The sequence below is a fragment of the Salvelinus sp. IW2-2015 genome, unplaced genomic scaffold (genome assembly GCF_002910315.2).
Source record: "Salvelinus sp. IW2-2015 unplaced genomic scaffold, ASM291031v2 Un_scaffold2323, whole genome shotgun sequence".
Classification (NCBI taxonomy): domain Eukaryota; kingdom Metazoa; phylum Chordata; class Actinopteri; order Salmoniformes; family Salmonidae; genus Salvelinus; species Salvelinus sp. IW2-2015.
Genome location: NW_019943648.1, coordinates 160,794 through 187,996, shown reverse-complemented (window position 1 = coordinate 187,996; position 27,203 = coordinate 160,794). Strand labels below are relative to the sequence as shown.

General features: G+C 41.0%; 1 protein-coding gene across 8 annotated transcripts in view; it reads left to right on the top strand.

The window, feature by feature from the left end:
- The first annotated feature begins 15,968 nt into the window (after positions 1-15,968).
- The window catches only part of LOC112073628 (NACHT, LRR and PYD domains-containing protein 6), a 26,798-nt gene continuing 15,563 nt past the window's right edge, over positions 15,969-27,203 (top strand). For 3 of the 8 annotated variants that reach the window (XR_011476608.1, XM_070440229.1, XM_070440228.1), the window contains exon 1: positions 15,975-16,044. Coding sequence is in view for 2 of the 8 variants with exons in the window: in XM_070440229.1 (XP_070296330.1) it covers positions 15,995-16,044 (50 nt within the window). In the remaining 6 variants the exon portion in view is untranslated. Of the gene's footprint in view, positions 16,045-16,426; positions 16,500-18,979; positions 19,039-19,145; positions 19,361-20,044; positions 20,690-20,814; positions 20,969-21,066; positions 21,110-21,216; positions 21,250-27,148; positions 27,176-27,203 lie in introns of those variants that run through there. The other 5 variants (XM_070440232.1, XM_070440230.1, XM_070440231.1 and 2 more) reach the window with 4 other exon arrangements.

Genomic DNA, 27,203 nt, shown 5'->3' with positions numbered 1-27,203 from the left:
ATTTATTGTGTAACATGGAGTCCTGTGAGTGCATCCATATGAAGATCATCAAAGGTAAGGGATTAATTCTATCGCTATTTCTGACTTTTGTGACTCCTCTCTTTTGCTGGAAAATGTCTGTATGTTTTTTTTGGCTAGGCGCTGTCCTCGCATAATTGCTTGGTGTGCTTTCGCCGTAAAGCCTTTTTGAAATCTGACACAGCGGTTGGATTAACAAGAAGTTTATCTTTAAACTGACGTATAATACTTGTATGTTTTAGGAATTTTAATAATGAGATTTCTGTTGTTTGAATTTGGTGCGCTGCAATTTCCCAGACAAGTTAACATGAAGACATTGGTACCACAAACAAAATTCTGATCAGCACCTCAATTTGGTCAACCATACCCCGCACCTCCACTGGTAGCCTTCTGAGGACCTCTGCTGCCTCTCAAATTCTGATCAGCACCTCAATTTGGTCAACCATACCCCGCACCTCCACTGGTAGCCTTCTGAGGACCTCTGCTGCCTCTCCACTGCTGCTACAGGGGTATTTGTTGCAAAGGAGAGGGATCTGCACTGAAAGAGAATCTATGTTCAGCTCAGGGTACTGATCTAGAGACTCACCCAACTCCCCCGTGAGAAGCGCTCTTTCCAACTTTTGCAGGACGATTAGACTGTCCTGGTCAAAACGGTCACCAAACAACCTCCACAACATCCAACACTTAAAAAACTTCTGACCTTTCATAATGTTMCCAAACAAAGACTCAACAAACTTACTTGAGACTTCCTGTCTCTGCCAGTCTGTCCCTGCCCATCTGTCCCCAACTCTGCTGTCTTTGTGCCATCTGTTGCCTGCTCTGCCTAATGACATCATTGTGAAACATTACCATTAGCATTTCACTTCTTTCTGATTAACATTTTATCAACTTGTCTTTGAGATATTAGGCTACTAGGGTTCTTACTTTGCGTTTTGGTGTACTGAAAAATATTTTTTCATTTCTCTACCTGGCTGGCTTCACACACACACAGTGTGCAGGTTATTTACAGTAGGAGATGGGCTTCTGTCATCTGTCATTCCAGATGGGCTTCGATCTAAAAGGTAGCTAGCTAGTCAGCTAGCAAATGTGACATGGATTGCAGTGACAAGGGTTGACAGTTGTATTAGTTCACAATTTACACAACGTATGCTGCAACCTTCTGTAATTTTAATYTAGTTTGTTTTATATTGGCTGGCTTCCAACAATAGCTGAATTTGCAGAGCTAGCGAGCACCAATTCCATTTCTGTGTTTGCTATAATCTTTGTTATCGTCAGTTTACTCCAAGATCGGCACACAGGTGCGTCAAAGTCCCCTAGCGACAATTTAGCTTTTGCAGAAAATGATATGGTGCTCCCAGGTGCGCTGCAATATACTGCCAATTTGTCTCTTTGCCTGCCAAATGAGTTCTGTTTTACTCACAGATATAATTCAAACAGTTTTAGAAACTTCAGAGTGTTTTCTATCCAATAGTAATAATAATATGCATATCGTATGATCTAGAACAGAGTACGAGGCCGTTTATTTGGGCACTATTTTTCCKAAAGTGAAAATGGCGCCCCCTAGAGGAGTCTGTAATTTGCTTTCTAAAACTGTTTGAATTATATCTGTGAGTAAAACAGAACTCATTTGGCAGGCAAAGAGCTTTTGGAGTGACAGGTCCGCCATATTGGCAGTATTTTGCTGCGCACCTGGGAGGACCATATAATTTTCTGCAATGCGTTAGGTAGCACGAAGAAATGCTCCGTCTGGGACGTTATTGGATACATATGAGAAAAACACATGAAGATGGATTCAACTGAGTTTGACCAGTTATTCGACTTTTATTATGACTTTTGGAATTTTTCGTTCCATGCGCCAAGCGTTCATGGACACGTGAGCTCCACCATGCTAGCCAAAGTTGCTAATTCGACAGAAGAAATGGACATTCTAAAACAAAACAACGCTTTATTGTGGAACTAGGACTCCTTGCACTGCATTCTGATGAAAGATCATCAAAGGTAAGAGAATATTTATGATGTTATTTTGTATTTTTGTGGAATATGTTGACTCCAACATGGCGGAGAATGGCTGAGCGCTGTCTCAGATTATTGCATGCTGTGCTTTTTACTAAAGTTATTTTTTCAATCTAACACAGCAGTTGCATTAACTTCTTGTCACTATAGGGGGTGCTGTTTCGACTTAGCGAAAATTGTCTCCAAATTAAACTGCCTAGTGCTCAATTCTTGCTCGTACAATATGCATATTATTACTACTATTGGATAGAAAACACTCTCTAGTTTCTAAAACCGTTTGAATTATGTCTGTGGGTGGGACAGAAATCCTTCTACAGCAAAAATCCTGACATGACTTGCGAAGGTCTGAGAATTATGCTCTGATCTGGGTTCAGTTTTAAAGTCTGTGTATATCCTATGGCTGGAAATGAACTGCACCCGCCTTCCCCTGGATGTCAGTAACCAATGAGAAGTGGAATGGGCTCTCTGCGTAGCTGTCCGAGGTTATAAAGCCAGAAGGAACGAGAGTACATTTCTTTTCCTCGTTCGTAATGGCGCAAGGCAAGAACTCAGGATGAAATTTTGGAACGCTCAGTTACCGACCAGAGATGTATCCGTCTGTAATTTAATTAAATATAGGTGTTAGAAACATCAAAACGATGTTATTTGAAACCGATTTATATCAGTTTATGCGAGTATATTGCTATTTTTCTGAATTTCCTTAGTATTGCGTTTGAGGATTTGGACATGTGTGTGCGACATAGCTACTGGTAGCAGGTAATTCCAAAGGTGAAGAGGACGTTTTACAACAAAGCAACTATTCTTTTGAAGAAAGGACACATTTCCCAAGATACTGATGGAAGCTCGTCCAAAAGTAGGAACTATTTATGATGTTATTCCGTATTTATGTGGAAAAATGTAATAGTGTTTGCTCACCATTTTTGCAGGCACTGGTCTGGCTGCAACGCACACTATATGTCTAGTAACGTTAATTTTAAAAATCTAACATAGCGATTGCATTAAGAACTAATTTATCTTTCGATTGTTGTCCAACTATATTTTTTAGTCAGTTTATGAATAGTATTTTTTATTAGAATAGCGCTAATCCAAAATGGCGCCGGCCAGAATGCATGCAATGTTTGTACTGATTACATAGCATAACCACGATTTATGCTGCTAAATATGCCACTTTTCGAACAAAAGCTATATGCATTGTGTAATATGATGTTACAGGACTGTCATCTGATGAAGTATATCAAGGTTAGTAAAATATATATCTTTTGTTGGGTTGTTACGACGCTAACATTTACAGCTGGTAAATGCGGTTGTGATTCTGGCTATTGTGGTACGCTCATATAATGCTATATTGTGTTTTCGCTGTAAAACACTTAGACAATCTGAAATATTGTCTGGATTCACAAGATCGTGTCTTGATTGCTGTAGGCTGTGTATTTTTCAGAAGTGTTTTATGATGAGTAATTATAATTTGCCGTCGGTCTCTGTAATTATTCTGTCATTATGCATAAAAACCTTTCAAAGCTGCATAATGACCCTATCCAACCAAATACTGAAAGAGCTGCTTCCTGTGCTTGGCCCTCCTATGTTGAACATAATAAACGGCTCTCGATCCACCGATGTGTACCAAATTCACTAAAAGTGGCAGTAATAAAGCTTCTCTTGAAAAAGCCAAACCTTGACCAAGAAAATATAAAAAACGATAGGCCTATATCGAATCTTCCATTCCTCTCAAAAACTTTAGAAAAAGCTGTTGCGCAGAAACTCACTGCCTTCTGAAGACAACCAATGTATACGAAATGCTTCAGTCTGGTTTAGACCCCATCATAGCACTAAGACTGCACTTGTGAAGGTGGTAAAGGACCTTTTAAGGGCGTCAGACCGAGGCGCTGCATCTGTCCTCGTGCTCCTAGACCTTAGTGCTGCTTTTGATAACAACGATCAGCACATTCTTTTGGAGAGATTGGAAACCCAAATTGGTCTACACGGACAAGTTTCTGGCCTGGTTAATATCTTGTCTGTCGGAAAGATATCAGTTTGTCTCTGTGAATGGTTGTCCTCTGACAAATCAACTGTAAATTTCGGTGTTCCTCAAGGTTCCGTTTTAGGACACTATTGTTTTCACAATACAATATATTTGACCTCTTGGGGATGTCATTCGAAAACATAATGTTAACTTTCACTGCTATGCGGATGACACACAGTTGTACATTTCAATGAAAACATGGTGAAGCCCCAAAATTGCCCTCGCTGGAAATCTGTGTTTCAGACATAAGGAAGTGGATGGCTGCAAACTTTCTACTTTTAAACTCGGACAAAACAGAGATGCTTGTTCTAGGTCCCAAGAAACAAAGAGATCTTCTGTTGAATCTGACAATTAATCTTGATGGTTGTACAGTCGTCTCAAATAAAAACTGACCTCAGCTTTACTCTGGACCCTGATCTCTCTTTTGACGAACATATCAAGACTGTTTCAAGGACAGCTTTTTTCCATCTACGTAATATTGCAAAAATCTGAAACTTTCTGTCCAAAAGTTATGCCGAAAAATGTATCTGTGCTTTTGTTACTTCTAGGTTAGTCTACTGCAATGCTATACTTTCCGGTTACCCGATAAAGCACTAAATAAACATCAGTTAGTGCTAAATACAGCTGCTAGAATCCTGACTAGAACCAAAAAATGTGATCTATATCACTCCAGTGCTAGCCTCCCTACACTGGCTTCCTGTTAAGGCAGGGGCTGATTTCAAGGTTTTACTGCTAACCTACAAAAGCATTACACGGGCTTGCTCCTACCTATCTTTCCGATTTGGTCCTGCCGTACATACCTACACGTACGCTACAGTCACAAGACGCAGGCCTCCTAATTGTCCCTAGAATTCTAGCAAAACAGCTGGAGGCAGGGCTTTCTCCTATAGAGCTCCATTTTTATGGAATGGTCTGACTACCCATGTGAGAGACGCAGACTCGGTCTCAACCTTTAAGTCTTTACTGAAGACTCATCTCTTCAGTAGGTCATATGATTGAGTGTAGTCTGGCCCAGGAGTGTGAAGTGAACGAATGGCTCTGAGGAACGAACCGCCCTTGCTGTCTCGGCCTGGCCGGTTCCCCTCTCTCCACTGGGATTCTCTGCCTCTAACCCTATTACAGGGGCTGAGTCACTGGCTTACTGTGCTCTTCCATGCCATCCCTAGGAGGGTGCATCACTTGAGTGGGTTGAGTCACTGACGTGATCTTCCTGTCTGGGTTGGCGCCCCCCTTGGGTTGTGCCGTGGCGGAGATCTTTGTGGGCTATACTCGGCCTTGTCTCAGATGGTAAGTTGGTGGTTGAAGATATCCCTCTAGTGGTGTTGGGCTGTGCTTTGGCAAAGTGGGTAGGGTTCTATCCTGCCTGTTAGACCCTGTCCAGGGTATCATCGGATGGGGCCACAGTGCCTCCTGACCCCTCCTGTCTCAGCCTCCAGTATTTATGCTGCAGTAGTTTATGTGTCGGGGGCTAGGGTCAGTCTGTTTAATCTGCAGTATTTCTCCTGTCTTATTCGGTGTCCTTGTGAATTTAAGTATGCTCTCTCTAATTCTCTCTTTCTCTCTTTCTTTCTTTCTTTCTCTCTCTCGGAGGACCTGAGCCCGAGAAACCATGCCTCAGGACTACCTGGCATGATGACTCCTTGCTGTCCCAGTCCACCTGGCCGTGCTGCTGCTCCAGTTTCAACTGTTCTGCCTGCGGCTATGGAACCCTGACCTGTTCACGGACGTGCTACCTGTCCCAGACCTGCTGTTTTCAACTCTCTAGAACAGCAGGAGCGGTAGAGATACTCTCAATGATTGGCTATGAAAAGCCAACTGACATTTACTCTTGAGGTGCTGACTGTTGCACCCTCGACAACTACTGTGATTATTATTATTTGACCATGCTGGTCATTTATGAACATTTGAACATCTTGACCATGTTCTGTTATAATCTCCACCCGGGCATAGCCAGAAGAGACTGGCCACCCCTCATAGTCTGGTTCCTCTCTAGGTTTCTTCCTAGGTTTTGGCGCTTTCTAGGGAGTTTTTCCTAGCCACTGTGCTTCTACACCTGCATTGCTTGCTGTTTTGGGGTTTTAGGCTGGGTTTCTGTACAGCACTTTGATATATCAGCTGATGTAAGAAGGGCTATAAAAATGTATTTGAATTGATTTGATTTTATATTCTGCACTTGGGTGCCCTGTGCCTTTTTCTTTATGAAGATTTTTGAGCAAACAGCGTTTGGTTTCATCCTGCTTTGATCTGTGGTGCTTTAATAAATTCAGTAGTTCTAAACCAGCGACTGCCTCCTGCCTACTCCTCTCTACACCAGCGACTGCTCCTGCCTACTCCTCTCTACACCAGCGACTGCCTCCTGCTACTCCTCTCTACACCAGTGACTGCCTCCTGCCTACCCTCTCTACACCAGTGACTGCCTCCTGCCTACTCCTCTCTACACCAGCGACTGCCTCCTGCCTACTCCTCTCTACACCAGTGACTGCCTCCTGCCTACTCCTCTCTACACCAGCGACTGCCTCCTGCCTACTCCTCTCTAACCAGCGACTGCCTCCTGCCTACTCCTCTACACCAGTGGACTGCCTCCTGCCTACTCCTCTCTACACCACGCACTGCCTCCTGCCTACTCCTCTCTACACCCAGTGACTGCATCTGCCTACTCCTCTCTACACCAGCGACTGCCTCCTGCCTACTCCTCTCTACACCAGTGACTGCCTCCTGCCTACTCCTCTCTACACCAGTGACTGCCTCCTGCCTTCTTCTCTCTACACCAGTGACAGTTTGGTTACTATCTGCTGACAGGGTAAAGTCTGAATGGTTAGATCATATGACTGCTAATCATGCTATTCTCTGTTCTCCTCAGTTCATTTTCTCACAATTGGGATCCTATAGAGTAACAGGATGTGTTACATACTGTGGTTTCACCCAGTCTGATGACTAGAACAGACAAGGATGATCTGTATCAGTAGAGAAACACAGAGACACTTCTCTAAGGTTAAAACAGAATAGCCAGAGCCTAGTTTGTCATGTTCCACCACAGCAGAGAGGAGATACAATAGGTAGTAGAGCTGGTGAGAGATAAAGGTGTGTGTGAGTAGTTCTTGTGTGAGTCATATTCCCTTATAAATGGCTCCCTATTCCCATATAAATGGCACCCTATTCCCTTATAAATGGCACCCTATTCCTTTAAACATGTCACAATAGTCCCCTATAAATGGCACCCTATTCCCCTATTAATGGCACCATATTCCCTTATAAATGGCACCATATTCCCTTAAACATGGCACCCTATTCCCTTATAAATGGCACCCTATTCCCTTATAAATGGCACCCTATTCCCTTATAAATGGCACCTTGTAATTGGCACCCTATTCACATTACCGTCTCTGGTAAACACACACTATATCAAATGAAATCTAAGTTTATTTGTCACATGCACATCATACAGGAGGTGTAAACTCTACAGTGAAATAGTTACTTGCATAGTTGAGTCTTTTGTGTAGACATGTAGCTAGCTAGCTAAACAATGAACCATAATCCCAACACATAATGTTACTACTCTGCATGAATCTACAGGTAGCTAAAGCTAACCAACTAGGTTCAATATTAGCTAGCTAGCTAATATTAGGCTATAACTAGTGATGCAAATGCATCTGAGATAAGYATAATATTAGTTCACAGATCATAGCGGTTAGATTTGCTTTTAGCCAAATCCTTTTAGAGCTAGCCAAATAATTTCATGTTTTAACAGTTATCATAGATCAGGATTCATTGTTTGAATGGTTGATGTGAACGCAGCCTTGCCAGCGAACGTTAGCTAGCTAACAGTGCCATTATTGCACATGAAAACCTATTTTGACTAAACTAGAAACATATATGTCTGAAGTTGAGGCCATGAACAGAGTTGTTCTCTCCTTTTATCGAAAAAGTATTAAACGTATTTTTGTCTACTTTTAGCAGATGTGTGGAACAATGGGGAGGGTACATAGTGAAGAACGGTAATTCACTAGTTTCTGTAACAGCCTTCGCTTTGGTCTCCCTCCGGTCCAGCTCAGGCCTTCGGCATCCAGGCATTCCAGCTGTGCCGAACTACTGCGCTCTGCCTACTCCTCTCTACTCCAGCGACTGCCTCTGCTACTCCTTCACACCAGCGACTTGCCTGCCTGCCTACTCCTCTCTACACAGTGACTGCTCTGCTACTCTCTCTACACCAGCGACTGCTCTTACTCCTCTTACACAGCGACTGCCTCTGCTATCTCTCTACACCAGCGCTGCCTCCTGCACTCCTCTCTAAACAGCGACTGCTCCTGCATATTCCTCTCTACACAGTGACTGCCTCTGCTACTCCTCTCTACACCAGCAACTGCGTCCTGCAATCCTCTCTAACACCAGTGATGCCTCTGCCTATTCCTCTCTACACCAGCGACTTGCTCCTGCCTACTCCTCTCTCCACAGCGACTGCTCCTGCTACTTCTTACACGAGTTGCTCTGCTACTCTTTCTCCAATGACTGCCGTCCTCGCTACTCTCTCTACACCGGCGACTGGCTCTGTACTCTCTCTACTCCAGCGACTTGCCTCTGCTACTCTCTCTACACAGTACGTTTGGTCCTATCTTGCTGGACAGGGTAACGTCTGAATGGTTAGATCATTGACTGCTAATCATGCCTATTCTTCTGTTCTCCTCAGTACATTTTCTCACAATTGGGATCCTATAGAGTAACAGGATGTGTCACATACTGTGGTTTCACCCAGTCTGATGACTAGAACAGACAAGGATGATCTGTATCAGTAGAGAAACAACGAGACACTTATCTAAGTTTAAAACAGAATAGACAGAGCTAGTTTGTCATGTTCCACCTCTGTAGATAGCAGATACAATAGGTAGCAGAGCTGGTGAGAGATTAAGGTGTGTGTGAGTAGTTCATGTGTGAGTCATATTCACTTATAAATGCCTCCCTATTCCCTTATAAATGGCACTCTATTCCGTATAATGGCACCTATTCCTTATAAATGGCACCTATTCCTTTAATAAATGGCACCATATTCCTTAAACATGGCACCCTATTATCTATAAATGCCCTATTCACATATAAAGGCACCCTATTCCTTAAATGGCACTGTAATGGCACCCTATTCACATTACGTCTCTGGTACACACACTATATCAAATGAAATCTAAGATTATTTGTCACATGCACATCATACAGGAGGTGTAAACTCTACAGTGAAATAGTTACTTGCTAGTTGAGTCTTTTGTGTAGACATGTAGCTAGCTAGCTAAACATTAACCATAATCCCAACACATAATGTTACTACTCTGCATGAATCTACAGGTAGCTAAAGCTAACCAACTAGGTTCAATATTAGCTAGCTAGCTAATATTAGGCTATAACTGTGATGCAAATGCATCTGAGATAGGATAATATTAGTTCACAGATCATAGCGTTTAGATTTGCTTTTAGCCAAATCCTTTTAGAGCTAGCCAAATAATTTCATGTTTTAACAGTTATCATAGATCAGGATTCATTGTTTGAATGTTAGATCGTGAACCAGCCTGCCAGCGAACTTTAGCTAGCTAACAGTGCACATTAACTTGCAATGAAAACACTTTCTGACTAAACTAGAAACATATATCTGACAGTTGAGGCCCATGAACAGAGTTGTCTCTCTCCTTTTATCGAAAAAGTTAAACCTATTTTGTCTACTTTTAGCAGATGTGTGGGACAATGGGAGGGTCATAGTGCAAAGAAACGGTAATCATCAGTTTCTGTCACACAGCCTTCGCTTTGGCTCCCCCTCCGGTCCAGCTCAGGCCTTCGGCATCACAGGCTTCAGCTGCTGCCGAACCTACTGCCTCCTGCCTACTCCTCTCTACTCCAGCGACTGCTCCTGCTACTCCTTCTAACCAGGACTGCCTCCTCATACTCTCTCTCCCAGCGACTGCTCCTGCTACTCCTCTCTACACCAGCGACTGCCTCTGCCTACTCTCTCTAACAGGGACTGCTCTGCCTACTCCTCTCTAAACCAGGACTGCTCCTGCCTACTCTCTCTACCAGTGACTGCTCTGCCTACTCTCTCTACATCAGGACTGCTCTGCCTACTCCTCTCTACACCAGCGACTGCCTCCTGCTACTCTCTCTACACCAGTGACTGCCTCCAGCCTACTCCTCTCTACCCAGTGACTGCTCCTGCCTACTCCTCTCTACACCAGCGACTGCCTCCTGCCTACTCTTCTTACACCAGCGACTGCTCCTGCTCTCCTCTTACACAGTGACTGCCTCCTCTACTCCTCTCTACACCAGTGACAGTTTCGTTACTATCTGCTGACAGGGTAAAGTCTGAATGGTTAGATCATATGATGCTATCATGCTATTCTCTGTTCTCCTCAGTACGTTTTTCTTACAATTGGGATCCTATAGAGTAACAGGTATGTGTACATACTGTGGTTTCACAGTCTGATGACTAGAACAGACAGGGATGATCTGTATCAGTAGAGAAACACAGAGACACTTATCTAAGTTTAAAACAGAATAGCCAGAGCCTAGTTTGTCATGTTCACCTCTGTAGATAGCAGATACAATAGGTGCAGAGCTGGTGAGAGATTAAGGTGTGTGATTAGCTCTTTTGTATTTTGCTTCATAAAGGGCACCCTATTCTCTCATAAATGGCACCCTATTCCTTTATAAATAGGCACCTATTCTTTATAATGGCACCCTATTCCCTTATAAATGGCACCCTATTCTCTTATAAATGGCCCCTTATTCCTTATAAATGGCACCCTATTTCTTTATAAATGGACCTACTTTTTTATAAATGGCACCTATTTCTTATAAATGGCACCCTATTTCTTATAAATGGCACCCTATTCCTTTATACCTGGCACCCTATTCTCTTATAAAATGGCACTTATTCACTTAGAATGACACCCTATTTCTATAAATGCACATATTCTTATAAATGGCCCCTATTCTTTATAATGCACCTTTCCCTTATAAATGGCACCTTTCCTTTATAAATGGCACCTATTCCTTTATAAATGACACCCTATTCCTTTATAAATGGACCCTATTTTATCAAATGCACTATTCCTTATAAATGGGACCCTATTCCCTTATAAATGGCCCTATTCTTTATTGGCACTATTCCCTTATGAATGGCACCTATTCCCTTATAAATGGCACCTATTCTCTTATAAATGGCACCCTATTCACTATAGAATGACCCTATTCCTTTATAAATGGCACCCTATTCCTTATAAATGGCACTATTCTCTTATAAATGGCACCTATTCCTTTATAAATGGCACCCTATTCTCTTATAAATGGCACCCTATTCACTTAGAAATGACACCCTATTCTCTTATCAATGGCACCCTATTCTTATAAATGGCACCCTATTCTTATATCACTATTATAAATGGCACCCTATTCCTTTATAATGGACCCTATTCTCTTATAAATGGCACCCTATTCTCTATAAATGGCACCCTTTCCTTTATAAATGGCACCTATTCTCTTAAATGACCATATTCACTTAGAATGACACCTATTCTCTTATAAATGGACCTTATTCTCTTATAAAGGTCTTACTTCCTTTCTAGTACACTATTATTAACCAGCACATCAGAAAACATTAGTGAACTATGTAGGAGGTGCATTGAGAGGTGCCATCCTGATTCATCAAATAAATTGCTGATAGAGTCCTCTGTTCTCATTGACAGTAAAGCAGGGTTGAGTTTGTCATTCAAACATAGACTCTGAGAACAGCAAGATTAACTTCTGTTACAGCAAGGTAGAATCTATTATTCTCTAGTCCTATCCTGTCTTTGACACCCACAAAGTTAAGATTATGTCTATTCATTGTAGCAAAGTCAATATGTTATATCATTAATATTATATTTTACTCATTTCAAAAAGTTGTGTATTTAAATGTACATAATTTTTTATTAGAATGTTGAAAGGAATTCAGAACTAATACACTCCTCAGAAATATCTGTTAGATACAACAGGTAGTATTTGTATTTATTCTGGATCCCCATTAGTTCCTGTCAAGGCAGCAGCTACTCTTCCTGGGGTCCAATCATGATTACACAATTACATACATAACAACAATAGATAACACAACATATTATATACAATACAACACATTATTACACACTACTCTACTACAACATATCTACAATACAAACACATTATTACACACTACTCTACCACAACATATCTACAATACAAACATTATTACACACTACTCTACTACAACATATCTACAATACAAACACATTATTCACACTACACTACCACAACATATCTACAATACGAAATCAATAATGTAAAAAATATAAATCTAAGTGTGTGAGTGTTTTGCGTGTTGTGTTTAGCATGTGTGTGTGAATGTGTGTRTTTGTGCCTGTGTGTGTGTTTCTTTACAGTCCACGATGTTCCYTAAGATGTAGTTGTATCTGTTTGACTGAAACACATTTCCATGTAGTCTGTTCTGGACTTGGGGACTGTGAAGAGACCTCTGGTGGCATGTCTTGTGGAGTATTTATGGGCACTTCACCATATGACTGGACATTTGTCCAGGTGAGACAAAACTAMGTCCTGTAGGACTTGTTTTGTTCATAGCAATGTCAGGAATGCAGAGCATCGCTTTATTATGGACAGACCTCTCCGCATCTTAGCTACCATTGCATCAATATGTTCTGACCGTTCTTGGTTCACGGTCCAGGGTTACACCAAGCAGTTTAGTCTCCTCAACTTTCTCAATTTCCACATTAATCAAGATTTAGTTGAGGTTTAGGGTTTAGTGAATGGTTTGTCCCAAATACAATGCTTTTAGTTTTTAAAATATTTAGTTCTAGCTGATTACTTGCCACCCGTTCTCAAACTGTCTGCAGCTCCTTGTTAAGTGTTGCAGGGATTTAACTTGCTGTGGTAGATGACGTGTATAATGTTGAGTCATCGCCATACATAGATACACAGGCTTTACTCAGCGCCAGTGTCAGGTCATCAGTAAAGATAAAAAAAGAAGGGGCCTAAACAACTTCCCTGGGAAAAGACTGACTCTACTTGGATTATGTTGGAGAGGCTTCCAGAACACCCTCTGTGTTCTGTTAGACAGGTAAATCTCGATCCACGATATAGCAGGGGATATAAAGCCCTGACACACAGCTTTTTCAGCATTAGATTATGATCCATAAAGCAGCTCTGAAGTCTAACAAAACCACTCCCACAAGCTTCTTATTATCAATTTCATTCAGCCAATCATCAGTCATCTGTGTTAGTGCTGTACATGTTGAGTGTCCCTCCCTATTAGCATACTGAAAGTCAATTTGTTTACTCTGAAATACAATTGTATCTTGTCAAACACATTTTTTTTTTCGTAGGTTCACTAAGGGTTAGTAGCACACTGATTGTTTGGTTATTTATACCARCAACGGGTGCTTCGCTATTCTTGGGTAGTGGATATTATTTTATATAGATCAGCTTTAATATTGCAGATAGATTGTGGCTTCCATCAATGTAATTGTCCGCATAATTTCCAATCCCCATATTTTTTGGTAAATATATATATTTTAAAAATATTTTCCTTGATTATTTCCCCTAACCCTACCACCCTTCCCCTAACCCTACCACCCCTCTCGCTAACCCTACCACCCCTCTCCTAACCCTACCATCCCTCCCTAATCCTACCACCCCTCCCCTAATCCTACCACCCCTCTCCTAACCCTACCACCCCTCCCCTAACCCTCCACCCCTCTCTAATTGGAGTAAACTAAAGGACAAACAACACTTAAGTTCTACTTCCAGCTTATACATACTATATACATTTTATGGACAGTATATTTTTCAATAGTTATTCTTTTGTTTTTAGTCCCATCTTCAGCTACCCTCAACCTTTACCATCTATCTCTGAACACCATCCAGTCCCATCTTCAGCTACCCTCAACCTTTACCATCTATCTCTGATCACCATCCAGTCCATCTTCAGCTACCCTCAACCTTTACCATCTATCTCTGATCACCATCCAGTCCCATCTTCAGCTACCCTCAACCTTTACCATCTATCTCTGATCACCATCCAGTTTTGATTTCTATTTGCCATATATTTTTCAACTGCGCCTGTGATGTTTCACAAAAGTTCTGAACCTTTCTATTCTCATAGATTCTACATATTGTAAATTAAAGATAAACATTTTTGCTAAGAGTATTATTGTATCATTGATCGATTGACTATGACTTTTTAAAATCCCTCAGCAGTGCAGATTTGCAGAGTTAGGTAATTCTGTAGCGGAACTACTTTTGCTTCGTCCAGCCTGAAGGCACACATTTTCCTGTTGCTTATGGCAAATAGGTAGTGGAGCTAGTTAGAGATAAAGGTGTGTGTGTAGCAACACACTTTACACTAAAATAACAACATGGAGGAGAATAAAGAACGTAAAATGACCAACAACATCCATTATTACTGTATCTGGTAGTTACTGTATATCTTTCACTCTGCCCTCTGGTAGTTACTGTATATCTTTCACTCTGCCCTCTGGTAGTTACTGTATATCTTTCACTCTGCCCTCTGGTAGTTACTGTATATCTTTCACTCTGCATGTGGTAGTAACTGTATATCTTTCACTCTGCACATCTGGTGTCTGAAAATTGACCCATCCATGGTAAGAAATAGTTTGAAGGAAAACTTAGTATGTTGCTATTTTATCTGTAAACGTCCCTGAAAAATATTGACTGATCAAAGTAACGGGAAAAGTAATTTACGTTATGAAATGCAACAACATGTGATGTAATAGGCCTACTGAAAATGTATATGTTCTAATCTAGCTATGAATTTATTAACATAGTAATATCCTATGAATTTATAACACAGTAATATACTGTCAATTTATAACACAGTAATATCCTGTCAATTCAAAACACAGTAATATTCTAAGAATTCATAACATAGTAATATCCTGTCAATCATAACACAGTGATATCCTATTAATTTACAACACAGTAATATCCTATGAATTTACAACAGTAATATCCTATTAATTTACAACACAGTAATACCTATGAATTTACAACACAGTAATATCCTATGAATTTACAACGCACTAATTTCCTAGGAATTTACAAAACAGTAATATCCATGAGTTATAACACAGTAACATCCTATGAATTTACAACACAGTAATATCCTATGAATTTAACAACACAGTAATATCTATGAATTTACAACACACTAATTTCTATGAATTTACAACACAGTAATATCCTATGAGTTTATAACACAGTAACATCCTATGAATTTACAAACACAGTAAATCCTATGAATTTACAACACAGTAATATCCTATGAATTTACACAGTAATTTCCTATGAATTTACAACACAGTAATATCCTATGAGTTATAACACAGTAACATCCTATAAATTTACAACACAGTAATATCCTTGAATTTACAACACAGTAATTCCTATGAATTTACAACACAGTAATATCCTATGAATTCATAACACAGTAATATCCTATGAATTCATAGCTAGCACTTTGCACGTCATTCGCAGGAGTGAAGAAGGCTGATATAATCTACATGTAAATGGTCACGTTTAGTAATTTCAATCAAGAGATGTTGTCAGAGGACATAGTGTTCTCAACAATGACTGTGTCATCCATGAAGTTGTATTACAGGCCTAGACCCTAACCTGGTTTGATATCAACCAGTTAGTGTCATGTGTGTTTGTGTGCAAAGTAGGCTTTCTAATGTGGTCCTCAATAGAAAAATACTGCTGACAAGAGTGTGTGTGTGTGTGTGTGTGTGTTGTGTTGGTGTGTGTGTGTGTGTGTGTGTGTGTTGTGTGTGTGTGTGTGTGTGTGTGTGTGTGTGTGTGTGTGTGTGTGTGTGTGTGTGTGTGTGTGTGTGTGTGTGTGTGTTTGTTGTTTCTGAGAGGGAACAGATGCCAGCAGGGGCAGAGAGGACCAAACTCCCCAGAACCTCTTCTAGAATGTAAGTGGACATTGAGTATATTTGTCAGGTATTAAAACTATGTAGTCACTGGTGAGATGAATATATGAGTTTAATGGTATGGTGCTGGAGAGATAATAAACTGTAAAAGCAGTGGAGTGACCCTTTAACACTCTATCAGATGTATAACATCATTCTCATGAACTGAGTGAAATGAGTGTAGAACAGTGAAGTGACCACGTATGTGGTGGTGTAGGGGAACAGAACAGTGTAGTGACCACAGCATGTGGTGGTGGTGTAGGGGAACAGAACAGTGTAGTGACCACAGCATGTGGTGGTGGTGTAGGGGAACAGTGTATTGACCAACAGCATGTGGTGGTGGTGTAGGGGAACAGAACAGTGTGTGACTGTTTCCTGTGTCCAGGTTGACCCGGTCTGGAGAGAAGCATCACCATCTGGAGAGGCAGAGGGAGGTGACTAGGACACTGGTCATCAAGGTAAGACTAGTGGCATTTCAGGAGGGTCCAATGTTATTGTGAACTAACCACATACAGTGTGTGTGTGTATGAATATACAGTGGGGCAAAAAAAGTATTTAGTCAGCCACCAATTGTGCAAGTTCTCCCACTTAAAAAGATGAGAGAGGCCTGTAATTTTCATCATAGGTACACTTCAACAATGACAGACAAAATGAGAAAAAAAATCCAGAAAATCACATTGTAGGATTCATAATGAATTTTATTTGCAAATTATGGTGGATAAGTATTTGGTCCACTACAAACAAGCAATATTTCTGGCTCTCACAGACCTGTAACTTCTTCTTTAAGAGGCTCCTCTGTCCTCCACTCGTTCTGTATTATGGCACCTGTTTGAACTTGTTATCAGTAAAAAAGACACCTGACACTCCAAACTCCACTATGGCCAAGACCAAAGAGCTGTCAAAGGACACCAGAAACAAAATTGTAGACCTGCACCAGGCTGGAGACAATCTGGCAATAGGTAAGCAGCTTGGTTTGAAGAAATCAACTGTGGGAGCAATTATTAGGAAATGGAAGACATACAAGACCACTGATAATCTCCCTGGATCTGGGGCTCCACGCAAGATCTCACCCGTGGGGTCAAAATGATCAACAAGAACGGTGAGCAAAAATCCAGACCACACGGGGGGACCTAGTGAATGACCTCCAGAGAGCTGGGACCAAAGTAACAAAGCCTACCATCAGTAAACACCTACGCCGCCAGGGACTCAAATCCTGCAGTGCCAGACGTGTCCCCCTGCTTAAGCCAGTACATGTCCAGCCCGTCTGAAGTTTGCTAGAGAGCATTTGGATGATCCAAGAGAAGATTGGGAGAATGTCATATGGTCAGATGAAACCAAAATACAACTTTTTGGTAAACTGAACTCGTCGTGTTTGGAGGACAAAGATGCTGAGTTGCATCCAAAGAACACCATACTACCACTGTGAAGCATGGGGTGGAAAACTCATGCTTTGGGGCTGTTTTTCTGCAAAGGGACAGGACGACTGATCCGTGTAAAGGAAAGAATGAATGGGGCCATGTATCGTGAGATTTTGAGTGAAAACCTCCTTCCATCAGCAAGGGCATTGAAATGAAACGTGGCTGGGGTCTTTCAGCATGACAAATCAAACAACACAGCGTCCGCGGGACGAGGAGTGGCTTCGTAAGAAGCATTTCAAGGTCCTGGAGTGGCCTAGCCAGTCTCCAGATCTCAACCCCATAGAAATCTTTTTGAGGAGTTGAAAGTCTGTGTTGCCCAGCCAACAGCCCCAAACATCACTGCTCTAGAGGAGATCTGCATGGAGGAATGGGCCAAAATACCAGCAACAGTGTGTGAACTTGTGAAGACTTACAGAAAACGTTTGACCTCTGTCATTGCCACAAAGGGTATATAAACAAGTATTGAAACTTTTTTATTGACCAAATACTTATTTTCCACCATAATTTGGCAAATAAATGTATTAAAAATCCTACAATGTGATTTTCTGGATTTTTTTTCCTCATTTTTTTTGTGTCTGTCATCCGTTGAAGTGTACCTCTGATAAAATTACAGCTCATCTTTTTAAGTGGAGAACTTTCTACAATTGGTGGCTGACTAAATATTTTTTGCCCACTGTAATATGAATAGTATATTCCATGGTCTTTGTTTTATATCAGTAGTCAGTATGTCTATTCCTTCCTTATATCTTATTTTGTTATTTTAGTGTGTGTCTCTGTGTGTGTGTGTGTGACAAATTGAGATGTAGATATTGATAGCTTATGTGCCGAATACATTATGTTGTTACAGGTGTACGCTCATGGGCCATGTGGGAGAGTTTCCTAGGTGTGAGGGTGTCACGCTCGATGGGCATGTTGGGAGGTTCCTAGGTGTGAGGGTGTCGACGCCTCATGGGCATGTGGGAGGTTCTAGGTGTGAAGGTGTCTCAACGCTCAATGGGCGATTGTGGAGGTTCGCTAGGTGTGAGGGTGTCAAAGCTCATGGGCATGTGGGAGGTTCCTAGGTGTGAGGGTGTCAAGCTCATGGGCATGTGGGAGGTTCCTAGGTGTGAGGGGTAGTCAGGCGCTCATGGGCATGTGGGAGGTTCCTAGGTGTGAGGGTGTCACGCTCATGGGCATGTGGGAGGTTCCTAGGTGTGAGGGTGTCAAGCTCATGGGCATGTGGGAGGTTCCTAGGTGTGAGGGTGTCAAGCTCATGTGCATGTGGCAGCAGAGTGTAGGAGGGAGGTTCCTAGGTGTGAGAAGTGTGCAGAAGGGCATGAGACTAAGGAATGTGTTGTGTTGGGGAAAGAAGTGGTATGTTGTAAGGGTGCCCATGGGGCCGGGGATCAGAAATGTCTGGTGAGAGAGAGGCAGGATGAGGTTTCCAGGGTTAGAGTAGAGCAGAGGGTGTCGTATGGTGAAAAAAAGCTATTCTTCACACTATCGGTTGAATTACACTATCTATTGTTTCTACATTTTAGAGTTCTCCAGAWGAATTTACACCTGAAATTCATGATCAGGACAACAGGGGAGAGTACCGGTAACTTGATATATTTAATGTTTCTCATTGGTAGTTTGTTTAAAAGAAGGACAATACCTTAAATCCAGGAAATCTCTCAAAATTAAATTCTTCATTTTTTGCTCTAGATTCCTGTGCCCCCATGCAGGTCTGTTCCAGTGCAGTATAACAGGCCTGGTATTTAGGATGGAGGGAGAGGCAGAGGTGCTCTATATGACAGTCCCCTGGGACAGGAGGCTTCTATCACAGAATGGCAAGAAACCTGCAGGACCCCTGTTCAAGTTTACATGCCTTAAGGGGTCTGTCAGTCAACTACACCTCCCACACTGTGAGATTCATTCTGGTATGTTACACATTTCCATGGAGGTTATGAGTGGTGGAAAAAGTACCCAATTTTCAAACTGAAGTAAAAGTAAAGATACCTTAATAGAAAATGACTCAAGTAAAAGTTAACGTCACCCAGTAAAATACCACTTAAGTAAAAGTCTAAAAGTATTTGGCTTTAAATATACTTTAGTATTAAAACTAAATGTAATTGCTAAAATACTGCATACTTAAGTATCAAAAGAAAAAGCATAAATCATTTCAAGTTCCTTATATAAAGCTAACCAGACGGCAACATTTTCCAGTTTCTTTTTGTTTACAGCTAGCCAGGGGTACACTTCAACACTCAGACATCATTACAAATTAAGCATGAGTGTTTAGTGAGTCCGCCAGATAAGAGGCAGTAGGGATGTTCTCTTCAATTAATACGTGTGCGAATTAGACCATTTTCCTGTCCTGCTAAGCATTCAAAATGTAATGAGTACTTTTGGGTGTCGGGGGAAAATAATTTTCTTTAGGAATGCAGTGAAGCAAAAGTGAAAGTTTTCAAAAATATAAATAGTAAAGTACAGATACCCCAAAAAACGACTTAAGTATACTTAATAGCCTATGTATTCTTAATCACCATCAGTAGCATCACTACTCCACTACTGGGTTGTCATTGTCATCTGAACAGAAGACTAATGTTCTCTTTCTCTCCTAGAGGGTGGATGTGACTTCCTGTCTGTAGCCCATGTGACTGATGATGACAGTATGGAGTTTCTCCATCACCATGAGACAAGAGAAACTCACGTCATATTAAACATCACTCAATTCAGCAAATATGGCATCACCAAGGATAAGGAAGCTCCTGTCTCTCCTATCCGTGCTCTGGTGCTACTATTTTACAAACTCCCAGATGATAACAATAATTCCACACTAAGTGTGTTGTTGCTGCCCAGAAATGTTGACATTGCATGAGGTAAGTAGATCCGAGTTATAAAACTCGTCTTTGGTTGGAATTCAATCAAACTCGCACTGTTGACTCACCTTTTTCCACAGAAAAGCTTTTTTGGGGGTAATGTAACTGTAAACAGGGAATTGAAACTGTGGGGGGTTTCGCACGCAAACCCAAGAGAACATCCTCAAGGTCAGAGGTGACATTTGGCTCCATTTTCAGGCAGTGCTACCTCATTATGACAGTGTGTTCCAAACCATTTCCAATCCTCTCAAGGTGTGTAAGACAAGGAGACAAGGAATGGAGACCGAGAAATCTACATTGAAATAAATCCTAACTGTAGACTAACCCGGGACCAAGAATACACCTCTCTCCACTGATCTAACAGATGAACATCACATAGATCCAGAGGTAGGCTAATCATAGGCATGAGAGAGGAAATGTGTTAACACATGTCAATACTTTATGTGATGCTCTTGTAAGATATAGAAATCACATACAATTCTGCTTGACTTGATCTTCTGTTTTTTTTTTAGAAAGCAGAGTTTGTGGATTATGATTCCTATACAAACTACATGCCAACATTTCAGTTGCGTTTAAAAACTGTTGTTGAAGAAGTGAATCTTCTTCTGAAAGAACATGGCAGTCCTGAAAATGAACGTGTATGGGACCGCCTTGTTTCACTACCAGGTAACTGAAATTCAGAGAGAGTAGGAGTTACAATAGAACTAGTAGTAATATTAGTAGTAGTAGTAATAATAGTAGTAGTAGTAGTAATATTAGTAGTAGTAGTAAATGAACGTGTATGGGACCGCCTTGTTTCACTACCAGGTAACTGACATTCAGAGAGAGGAGGAGTTCAATAGAACTAGTAGTAATATTAGTAGTAGTAGTAATAATAGTAGTAGTAGTAGTAATATTAGTAGTAGTAGTAAATTAACGTGTATGGGACCGCCTTGTTTCACTACCAGGTAACTGAAATTCAGAGAGAGTAGGAGTTACAATAGAACTAGTAGTAATATAAGCATTTTACATTTAAGTTTTACTTAATTAGTAACAGTCATCATAATAGCATGGTAGTAGTAGTAGTAGCAGCAGTAAAGAAGTAGTAGTAGTAGCTAGTAGTAGTAGCAGCAGCAGTAGTAGTAGTAACAGTAGTAGTAACGTAGTAGTAGTAGTAACAGTAGCAACAGTAGTAGTAGCAGCAGTGGTAGCAGCAGGAGTAGTCGCAGTAGTAGTAGGAGGAGTAGTAGTAGTAGTAACAGTAGTAGCAGCAGCAGGAGCAGTAACAGTAGTAGTAGCAGTAGCAGCAGGAGTAGTAGTAGTAGTAGCAGTAGCAGTAGTCGGAGCAGTAGTCGGAGCAGTAGTAGTAGTAGTAGGAGGAGGAATAGGAGTAGGAGCAGTAGTAGCATTAGTAGTAGGAGTAGCAGCAGCAGTAGTAAGTAGTATAGTAGTAGTAGTAAACTCAACAAAAAAGAAATGTCCTCTCACTGTCAACTGCATTTAATTTCAGCAAACTTAACATGTGTAAGGGAACACCCCCTGAAATGAACAAAAATGAATGGGATCATATTGGCACCGTATGAAACATATACACGGTGTACAATACCACTCAATTGGACATCGTTTCATTCAAAGCTGATTGCAAATGTCATATGGCAAATGTCAAGTGTAACACTGCAAAAATCCAATAGATGGCGAGTAGCTCCACCGTAATTTTTCATATTGCAAATGTAACACAAGTCAAGACCCAGAGTAAAATTTAGAAAATTTGAAAAAAAATCTAAAACTTATCACCCCTTAAAAAAGTGCTTTCTGGACCGTTTTTCGAAATTCTTTCGATTTTCATTTCAATTACAAATGTATAAGAACTGTATGAACTACTTTTGTCAAATTTTATTATTCTTTTTTTATAATTTTATTTTTTACTTGTCCATAAGGCATATGTTTTGTCCATTTGCAATATGATTTCATAGGAAGTCAAAAGTCGAAAATAATGATTTTTTGAAAAACTACCAAAATGACAAGTGGCGCCCCCTATTGGATGGGCATGGGTGGGGGGTGCTCCCTACCCAACTGTAGACCCTTGCTCCCCCCTAAAGGCATTAAAAACTATTTTAAAAATTGCTTCTGGTAAAGGCATTCAATCACCATGTGCATGGCTGTCCATTTGCAATATGTTTCAAAATCGTGCCTGGTAACCCAAAACATGAAACATAGCCTAAAATACTGCAAGAAAGAAAATTGACTGGCCTGATGAACTCGGGATGACCGGGCAGTGATAGTGGTTCCTCTCATCGCTCGTTGTGTTGATTTCATCATGTCCATTTGGTGATGTTGTTTCACTGTTGAATCATATTGCAAATGTACTGTGCATTTGCAATATGTTTTCAAATGGGAATTTACGCAACACGAATTTCACATGATCAAAACTCCTGCAGCAATGCAAAATTGACATGCCCGATGAACTCGGGATGGCCAGGCAGTGATAGTGGTTCCTCTCCATCGCTCGATGGTGACATGAGAGAAGTGGGACTCTGTAGTTTTTTAACGTTTTTTGAAAAAAATGTCCAAAATGACTAGGGGCACCCCCTATTGGATGGGCACGGATGGGGGGTGCTCCCTACCCAACCGTGGACCCCTTGCACACCCCTAAAGGCATTTAAAACCATTATAAAATGTTTATCCTGGTAACCCGTTCCAATCACTAGGCGCACGCACGGCTGTCCATTTGCAATATGTTTTAATGGTCATTTACCATCACGAATTTGACATGCTCAAAAAAACTGCAGGAATGCGAAATTGATTGGCCCGATGAACTCGGGATGGCCGGGCAGTGATTCTAGGTCCTCTCCATCGCTCGTTGGTGTTGATTTCAGAATGTCATTTTGGTGATGGTACCTCACTGTTTAAACATATTGCAAATGTGCAAAAGTCAACCAGCAAGTCAGTGTCCATCAGTCAATTAGATATCTTTCTGACACAAACTGATACAAACTGACACCCACTTTTTCCAACTCGATTAGAAGCCAATTATCACATATTTCAGAGCAGGCCCAAAATTCACAGCGACTTCTGTTTAAACCATAATAAAAACATATAACACGTAGTTACTATCTAGCTGTGGGTCCAGTTCTGACATTATGTGTAGGCCTAGCTGAGGCGACCTCGAATCCCAAGTTTTGGCTCGATAGGTCATTTGGAGCCCGAGCAGCGACCTTAATTGGTGCTGAAAATCCAATTTTTTCCGGGCGTTGCTACGGGGTCCTTGAATGAGCTATCGGACAGAAACGTTGGGGTCCGTCTCTATGGGCCGAGGTGGTTTCAATGCACCTAGTCTTGTGACTCTGGGACTTTTCTAAATGTTGTCATTTTCTAAATGGTCAAAATTAGTTATTGCAAATGTACGAGGCTGTTTCTCGGTCTGAGAACCTTCTAGAGCCAAATAACTCACCAGGCACTATCAAACTGAGCTCTAGAACAGGTTTCTAAAGTTTCAGAACTCTAGGTCTGACGGTTCTTTAATAGTTCGAACAAAGGTAACTATTGCAGGCTCTGTCTGTCTCTACGCCCCACATTGTGTCCCTCCGTCCTAGCTGTGTGTGTGAGYTTTTCTTGGAAATTTGATGGGAGACATGACTGATTTACAGTTCATGAGGGTTGCCTAATCACACATTTCAAGTTTTTGAAAGATCTGACTTTTTTAACCCTTCGAAACAGCCCYTAACACCCCAATTTAAGGCACTTCCGGTTGACACAGGAAGCTGAAAGTGAACACATATCCTCATTGGGGTAGGATTTTACAGAATCCTGAGTTTAAAGTCTATACGTTAAGAATTGACTGATCTACACATGGTTGAATGCAGTGATTTTCACAATTGCAGGTCATGTATATCAAGACACCTTTAAGGTGAATTTAACCACTTCYGTAGGCTCCAGGAAGCTTAGAAACGACACAGGTAGACCTCATAGTGGCCTGATGGATTGTCATCGAAGACAGGTTCATAAGACATTCATAACCCACATAGGCTTCAGGTTGAATTTAGAGGTGCAGGCWTTCCTATGGGGAGAGAAGTCATTGAAAACGGTTTGATGTAAACACCTTTTTTTTTAACTGTTAAGGGTTAACCTCTAATTCCTCCCAAACCCGGATCCGGGAGCATCCCCATCAGTAAAAAGCTGACTAGCATAGCCTAGCATAGCGTCACAAGTAAATACTAGCATCTAAATATCATTAAATCACAAGTCCAAGACACCAGATGAAAGATACACATCTTGTGAATCCAGCCATCATTTCTGATTTTTTAAATGTTTTACAGGGAAGACACAATATGTAAATCTATTAGCGAACCACGTTACAAAAGACACCACTTTTTTTACTCCACCAGTTTTTTACTCCATCAGTAGCTATCACAAATTCGACCAAATAAAGATATATAATAGCCACTAACCAAGAAACAACTTCATCAGATGACAGTCTGATAACATATTTATTGTATAGCATATGTTTTTTTAGAAAAATTTGCATATTTCAGGTATAAATCACAGTTCTACATTGCAGCTGCAATCTGAAATAGTGCCGAAGCAGCCAGAATAATTACAGAGACCAACGTCAAATACCGAAATACTCATCATAAAACATTTCTGAAAAATACACAGGTACAGCAAATGAAAGACCAACATCTTGTGAATCCAGCCAATATTTCAGATTTTTTAAGTGTTTTACAGCGAAAACACAATTTAGCATTATATTAGCTTACCACAATAGCCGGAAACACAAGCCGTTTACCAGTAGCAAAGGTTAGCGATCGTAACAATCCAGCAAAATATATAATTTTTGACTAACCTTGATATACTTCATCAGATGACAGTCCTGTAACATCATATTACACAATGCATATAGGTTTTGTTTTGCGCACAAATGTGTGATCAGGAGCAACATTTCATGCATTCTGGCCGCGCCATCTTGGAGAGGCACCTAATCTAATCGATAAATAATCGTAAACTTGACAAAAAAACAGGTTGGACAGCAAATGAAAGATGCATTTGTTATTAATGCAACCGCTGTGTTAGATTTTTAAAATTAACGTTACTAGACATACAGTGTGCGTTACAGCCAGACTAGTCCGCAATTAATGGCGGACAAATCCTTTTACATTTTTCCACATAAATACGGAATAACATCATAAATAGCTCTTACTTTTGGACGAGCTTCCATCAGAATCTTGGGCAAGTTGTCCTTTGTCCAAAAAATCGTTGCTCGGTTGTAAAACGTCCTCTTCAACTTTGGAACTAGCAGCTAACAATAGCTATGTGGCGCAGACATGCCCAAATGTTCAAAACGCAATACTAAGGAAATTCCGTAAAACGCAATATACTCGCATAAACTGATAAACTCGCGTTTAAAATAACTTCGTTATGATGTTTCTAACACCTATATCGAATTAAATTACAGACGGATATATCTAAGGCCGATAACTGAGCGTTTCAAAATGCCATCCTGAGGTCTTGCTTTGCGTCATGACGAATGTCGAAAAGAGAGCTCCCTCCGTTCCTTGGGGCTTTATAAGGTCTGAGATCTGCCTAGAAACTCCATTCCAATTCTCATTGGTTACTGACATCCAGGGGAAGGCGCGTGCAGTTCATGTCGACCCATAGGATACATACAGAGCTTTAAACTGATCTGAGAACAGAGCCTCGTTTTCAGACCTTCGCAGTTCCTGTCATGAATTTCGCTGCAGAATGAGTTCTGTTTCACCCACAGACATAATTCAAACGGTTTTAGAAACTGGAGATTGTTTTCTATCCAATAGTAATAATAATATACATATTGTACGAGCAAGAATTGAGTACGAGGCAGTTTAATTTGGGAACGATAAATGTCGAAGTTGAAACAGACCCCCTATAGTGACAAGATTAATGCCACACAGTCAAGGTTAGGCTTGCACAGATCGGGAGGACCTCAGGAACGTTCCTGAGGTCGAAATGTGCTTCTCAGTCCAGCCTCTCTCAGCCTATTGCGCGACAGTTTGAGCACTGATGGAGGGATTGTGATTCCTGGTGTAACTCGGGCAGTTGTGGTTGCCATCCTGTACCTGTCCCGCAGATGTGATGTCGGATGTACCAATCCTGTGCAGGTGTTGTTACACATGGTCTGCCACTGCGAGGACGATCAGCTGTTCGTCCTGTCTCCCTGTAGCGCTGTCTTAGGCACTCATAGTACGGACATTGCAATGCATTGCCCTGGCCACATCTGCAGTCCTCATGCCTCCTTGCTGCATGCATAATGCACGTACACGCAGATATGCAGGGACCCTGGGGATCTTTCTTTTGGTGTTTTTTTTTTCAGAGTCAGTAGAAAGGCTTCTTTAGGGTCCTAAGCTTTCAAAACTGTGACCTTAATTGCCTACCGTCTGTAAGCTGTTAGTGTCTTAACGACCATTCAACAGGTGCATGTTCATTAATTGTTTATGGTTCATTGAACAAGCATGAGAAACAGTGTTTAAACCCTTTAAAATGAAGATCTGTGTAGTATTTTGGATTTTTATGAATTATCTTGAAAGAGGGTCCTGAAAAATGGACGTTTCCTTTTTGCTGAGTTTAGTAGTAGCAGGAGTAGCAGTAGTAAAATAAGTAGTAGCAGGAGTAGTAGCAGTAGTAGGTAGCAGTAGTAGTAGTAGTATGTAGTAGTAGTAGAGTAGTAGCAGTAGTAAAATAAGTAGTAGTAGCAGCATTGGATCTTGCCTGCAGTGTAACCTAGCTCACTTTAAATACTTCTGTATATACCCACTTTTTGATGAAACGGATGGTCTGTCAAGTGAAAAAATGTCTCGAGGAGCATGCCTAATCAAGGTATCTTTTCATCCACAGTTACACCTCCAGATGGCGCTAGAGCAGGTAAATATAATTTCCGTCTTCTCACAGA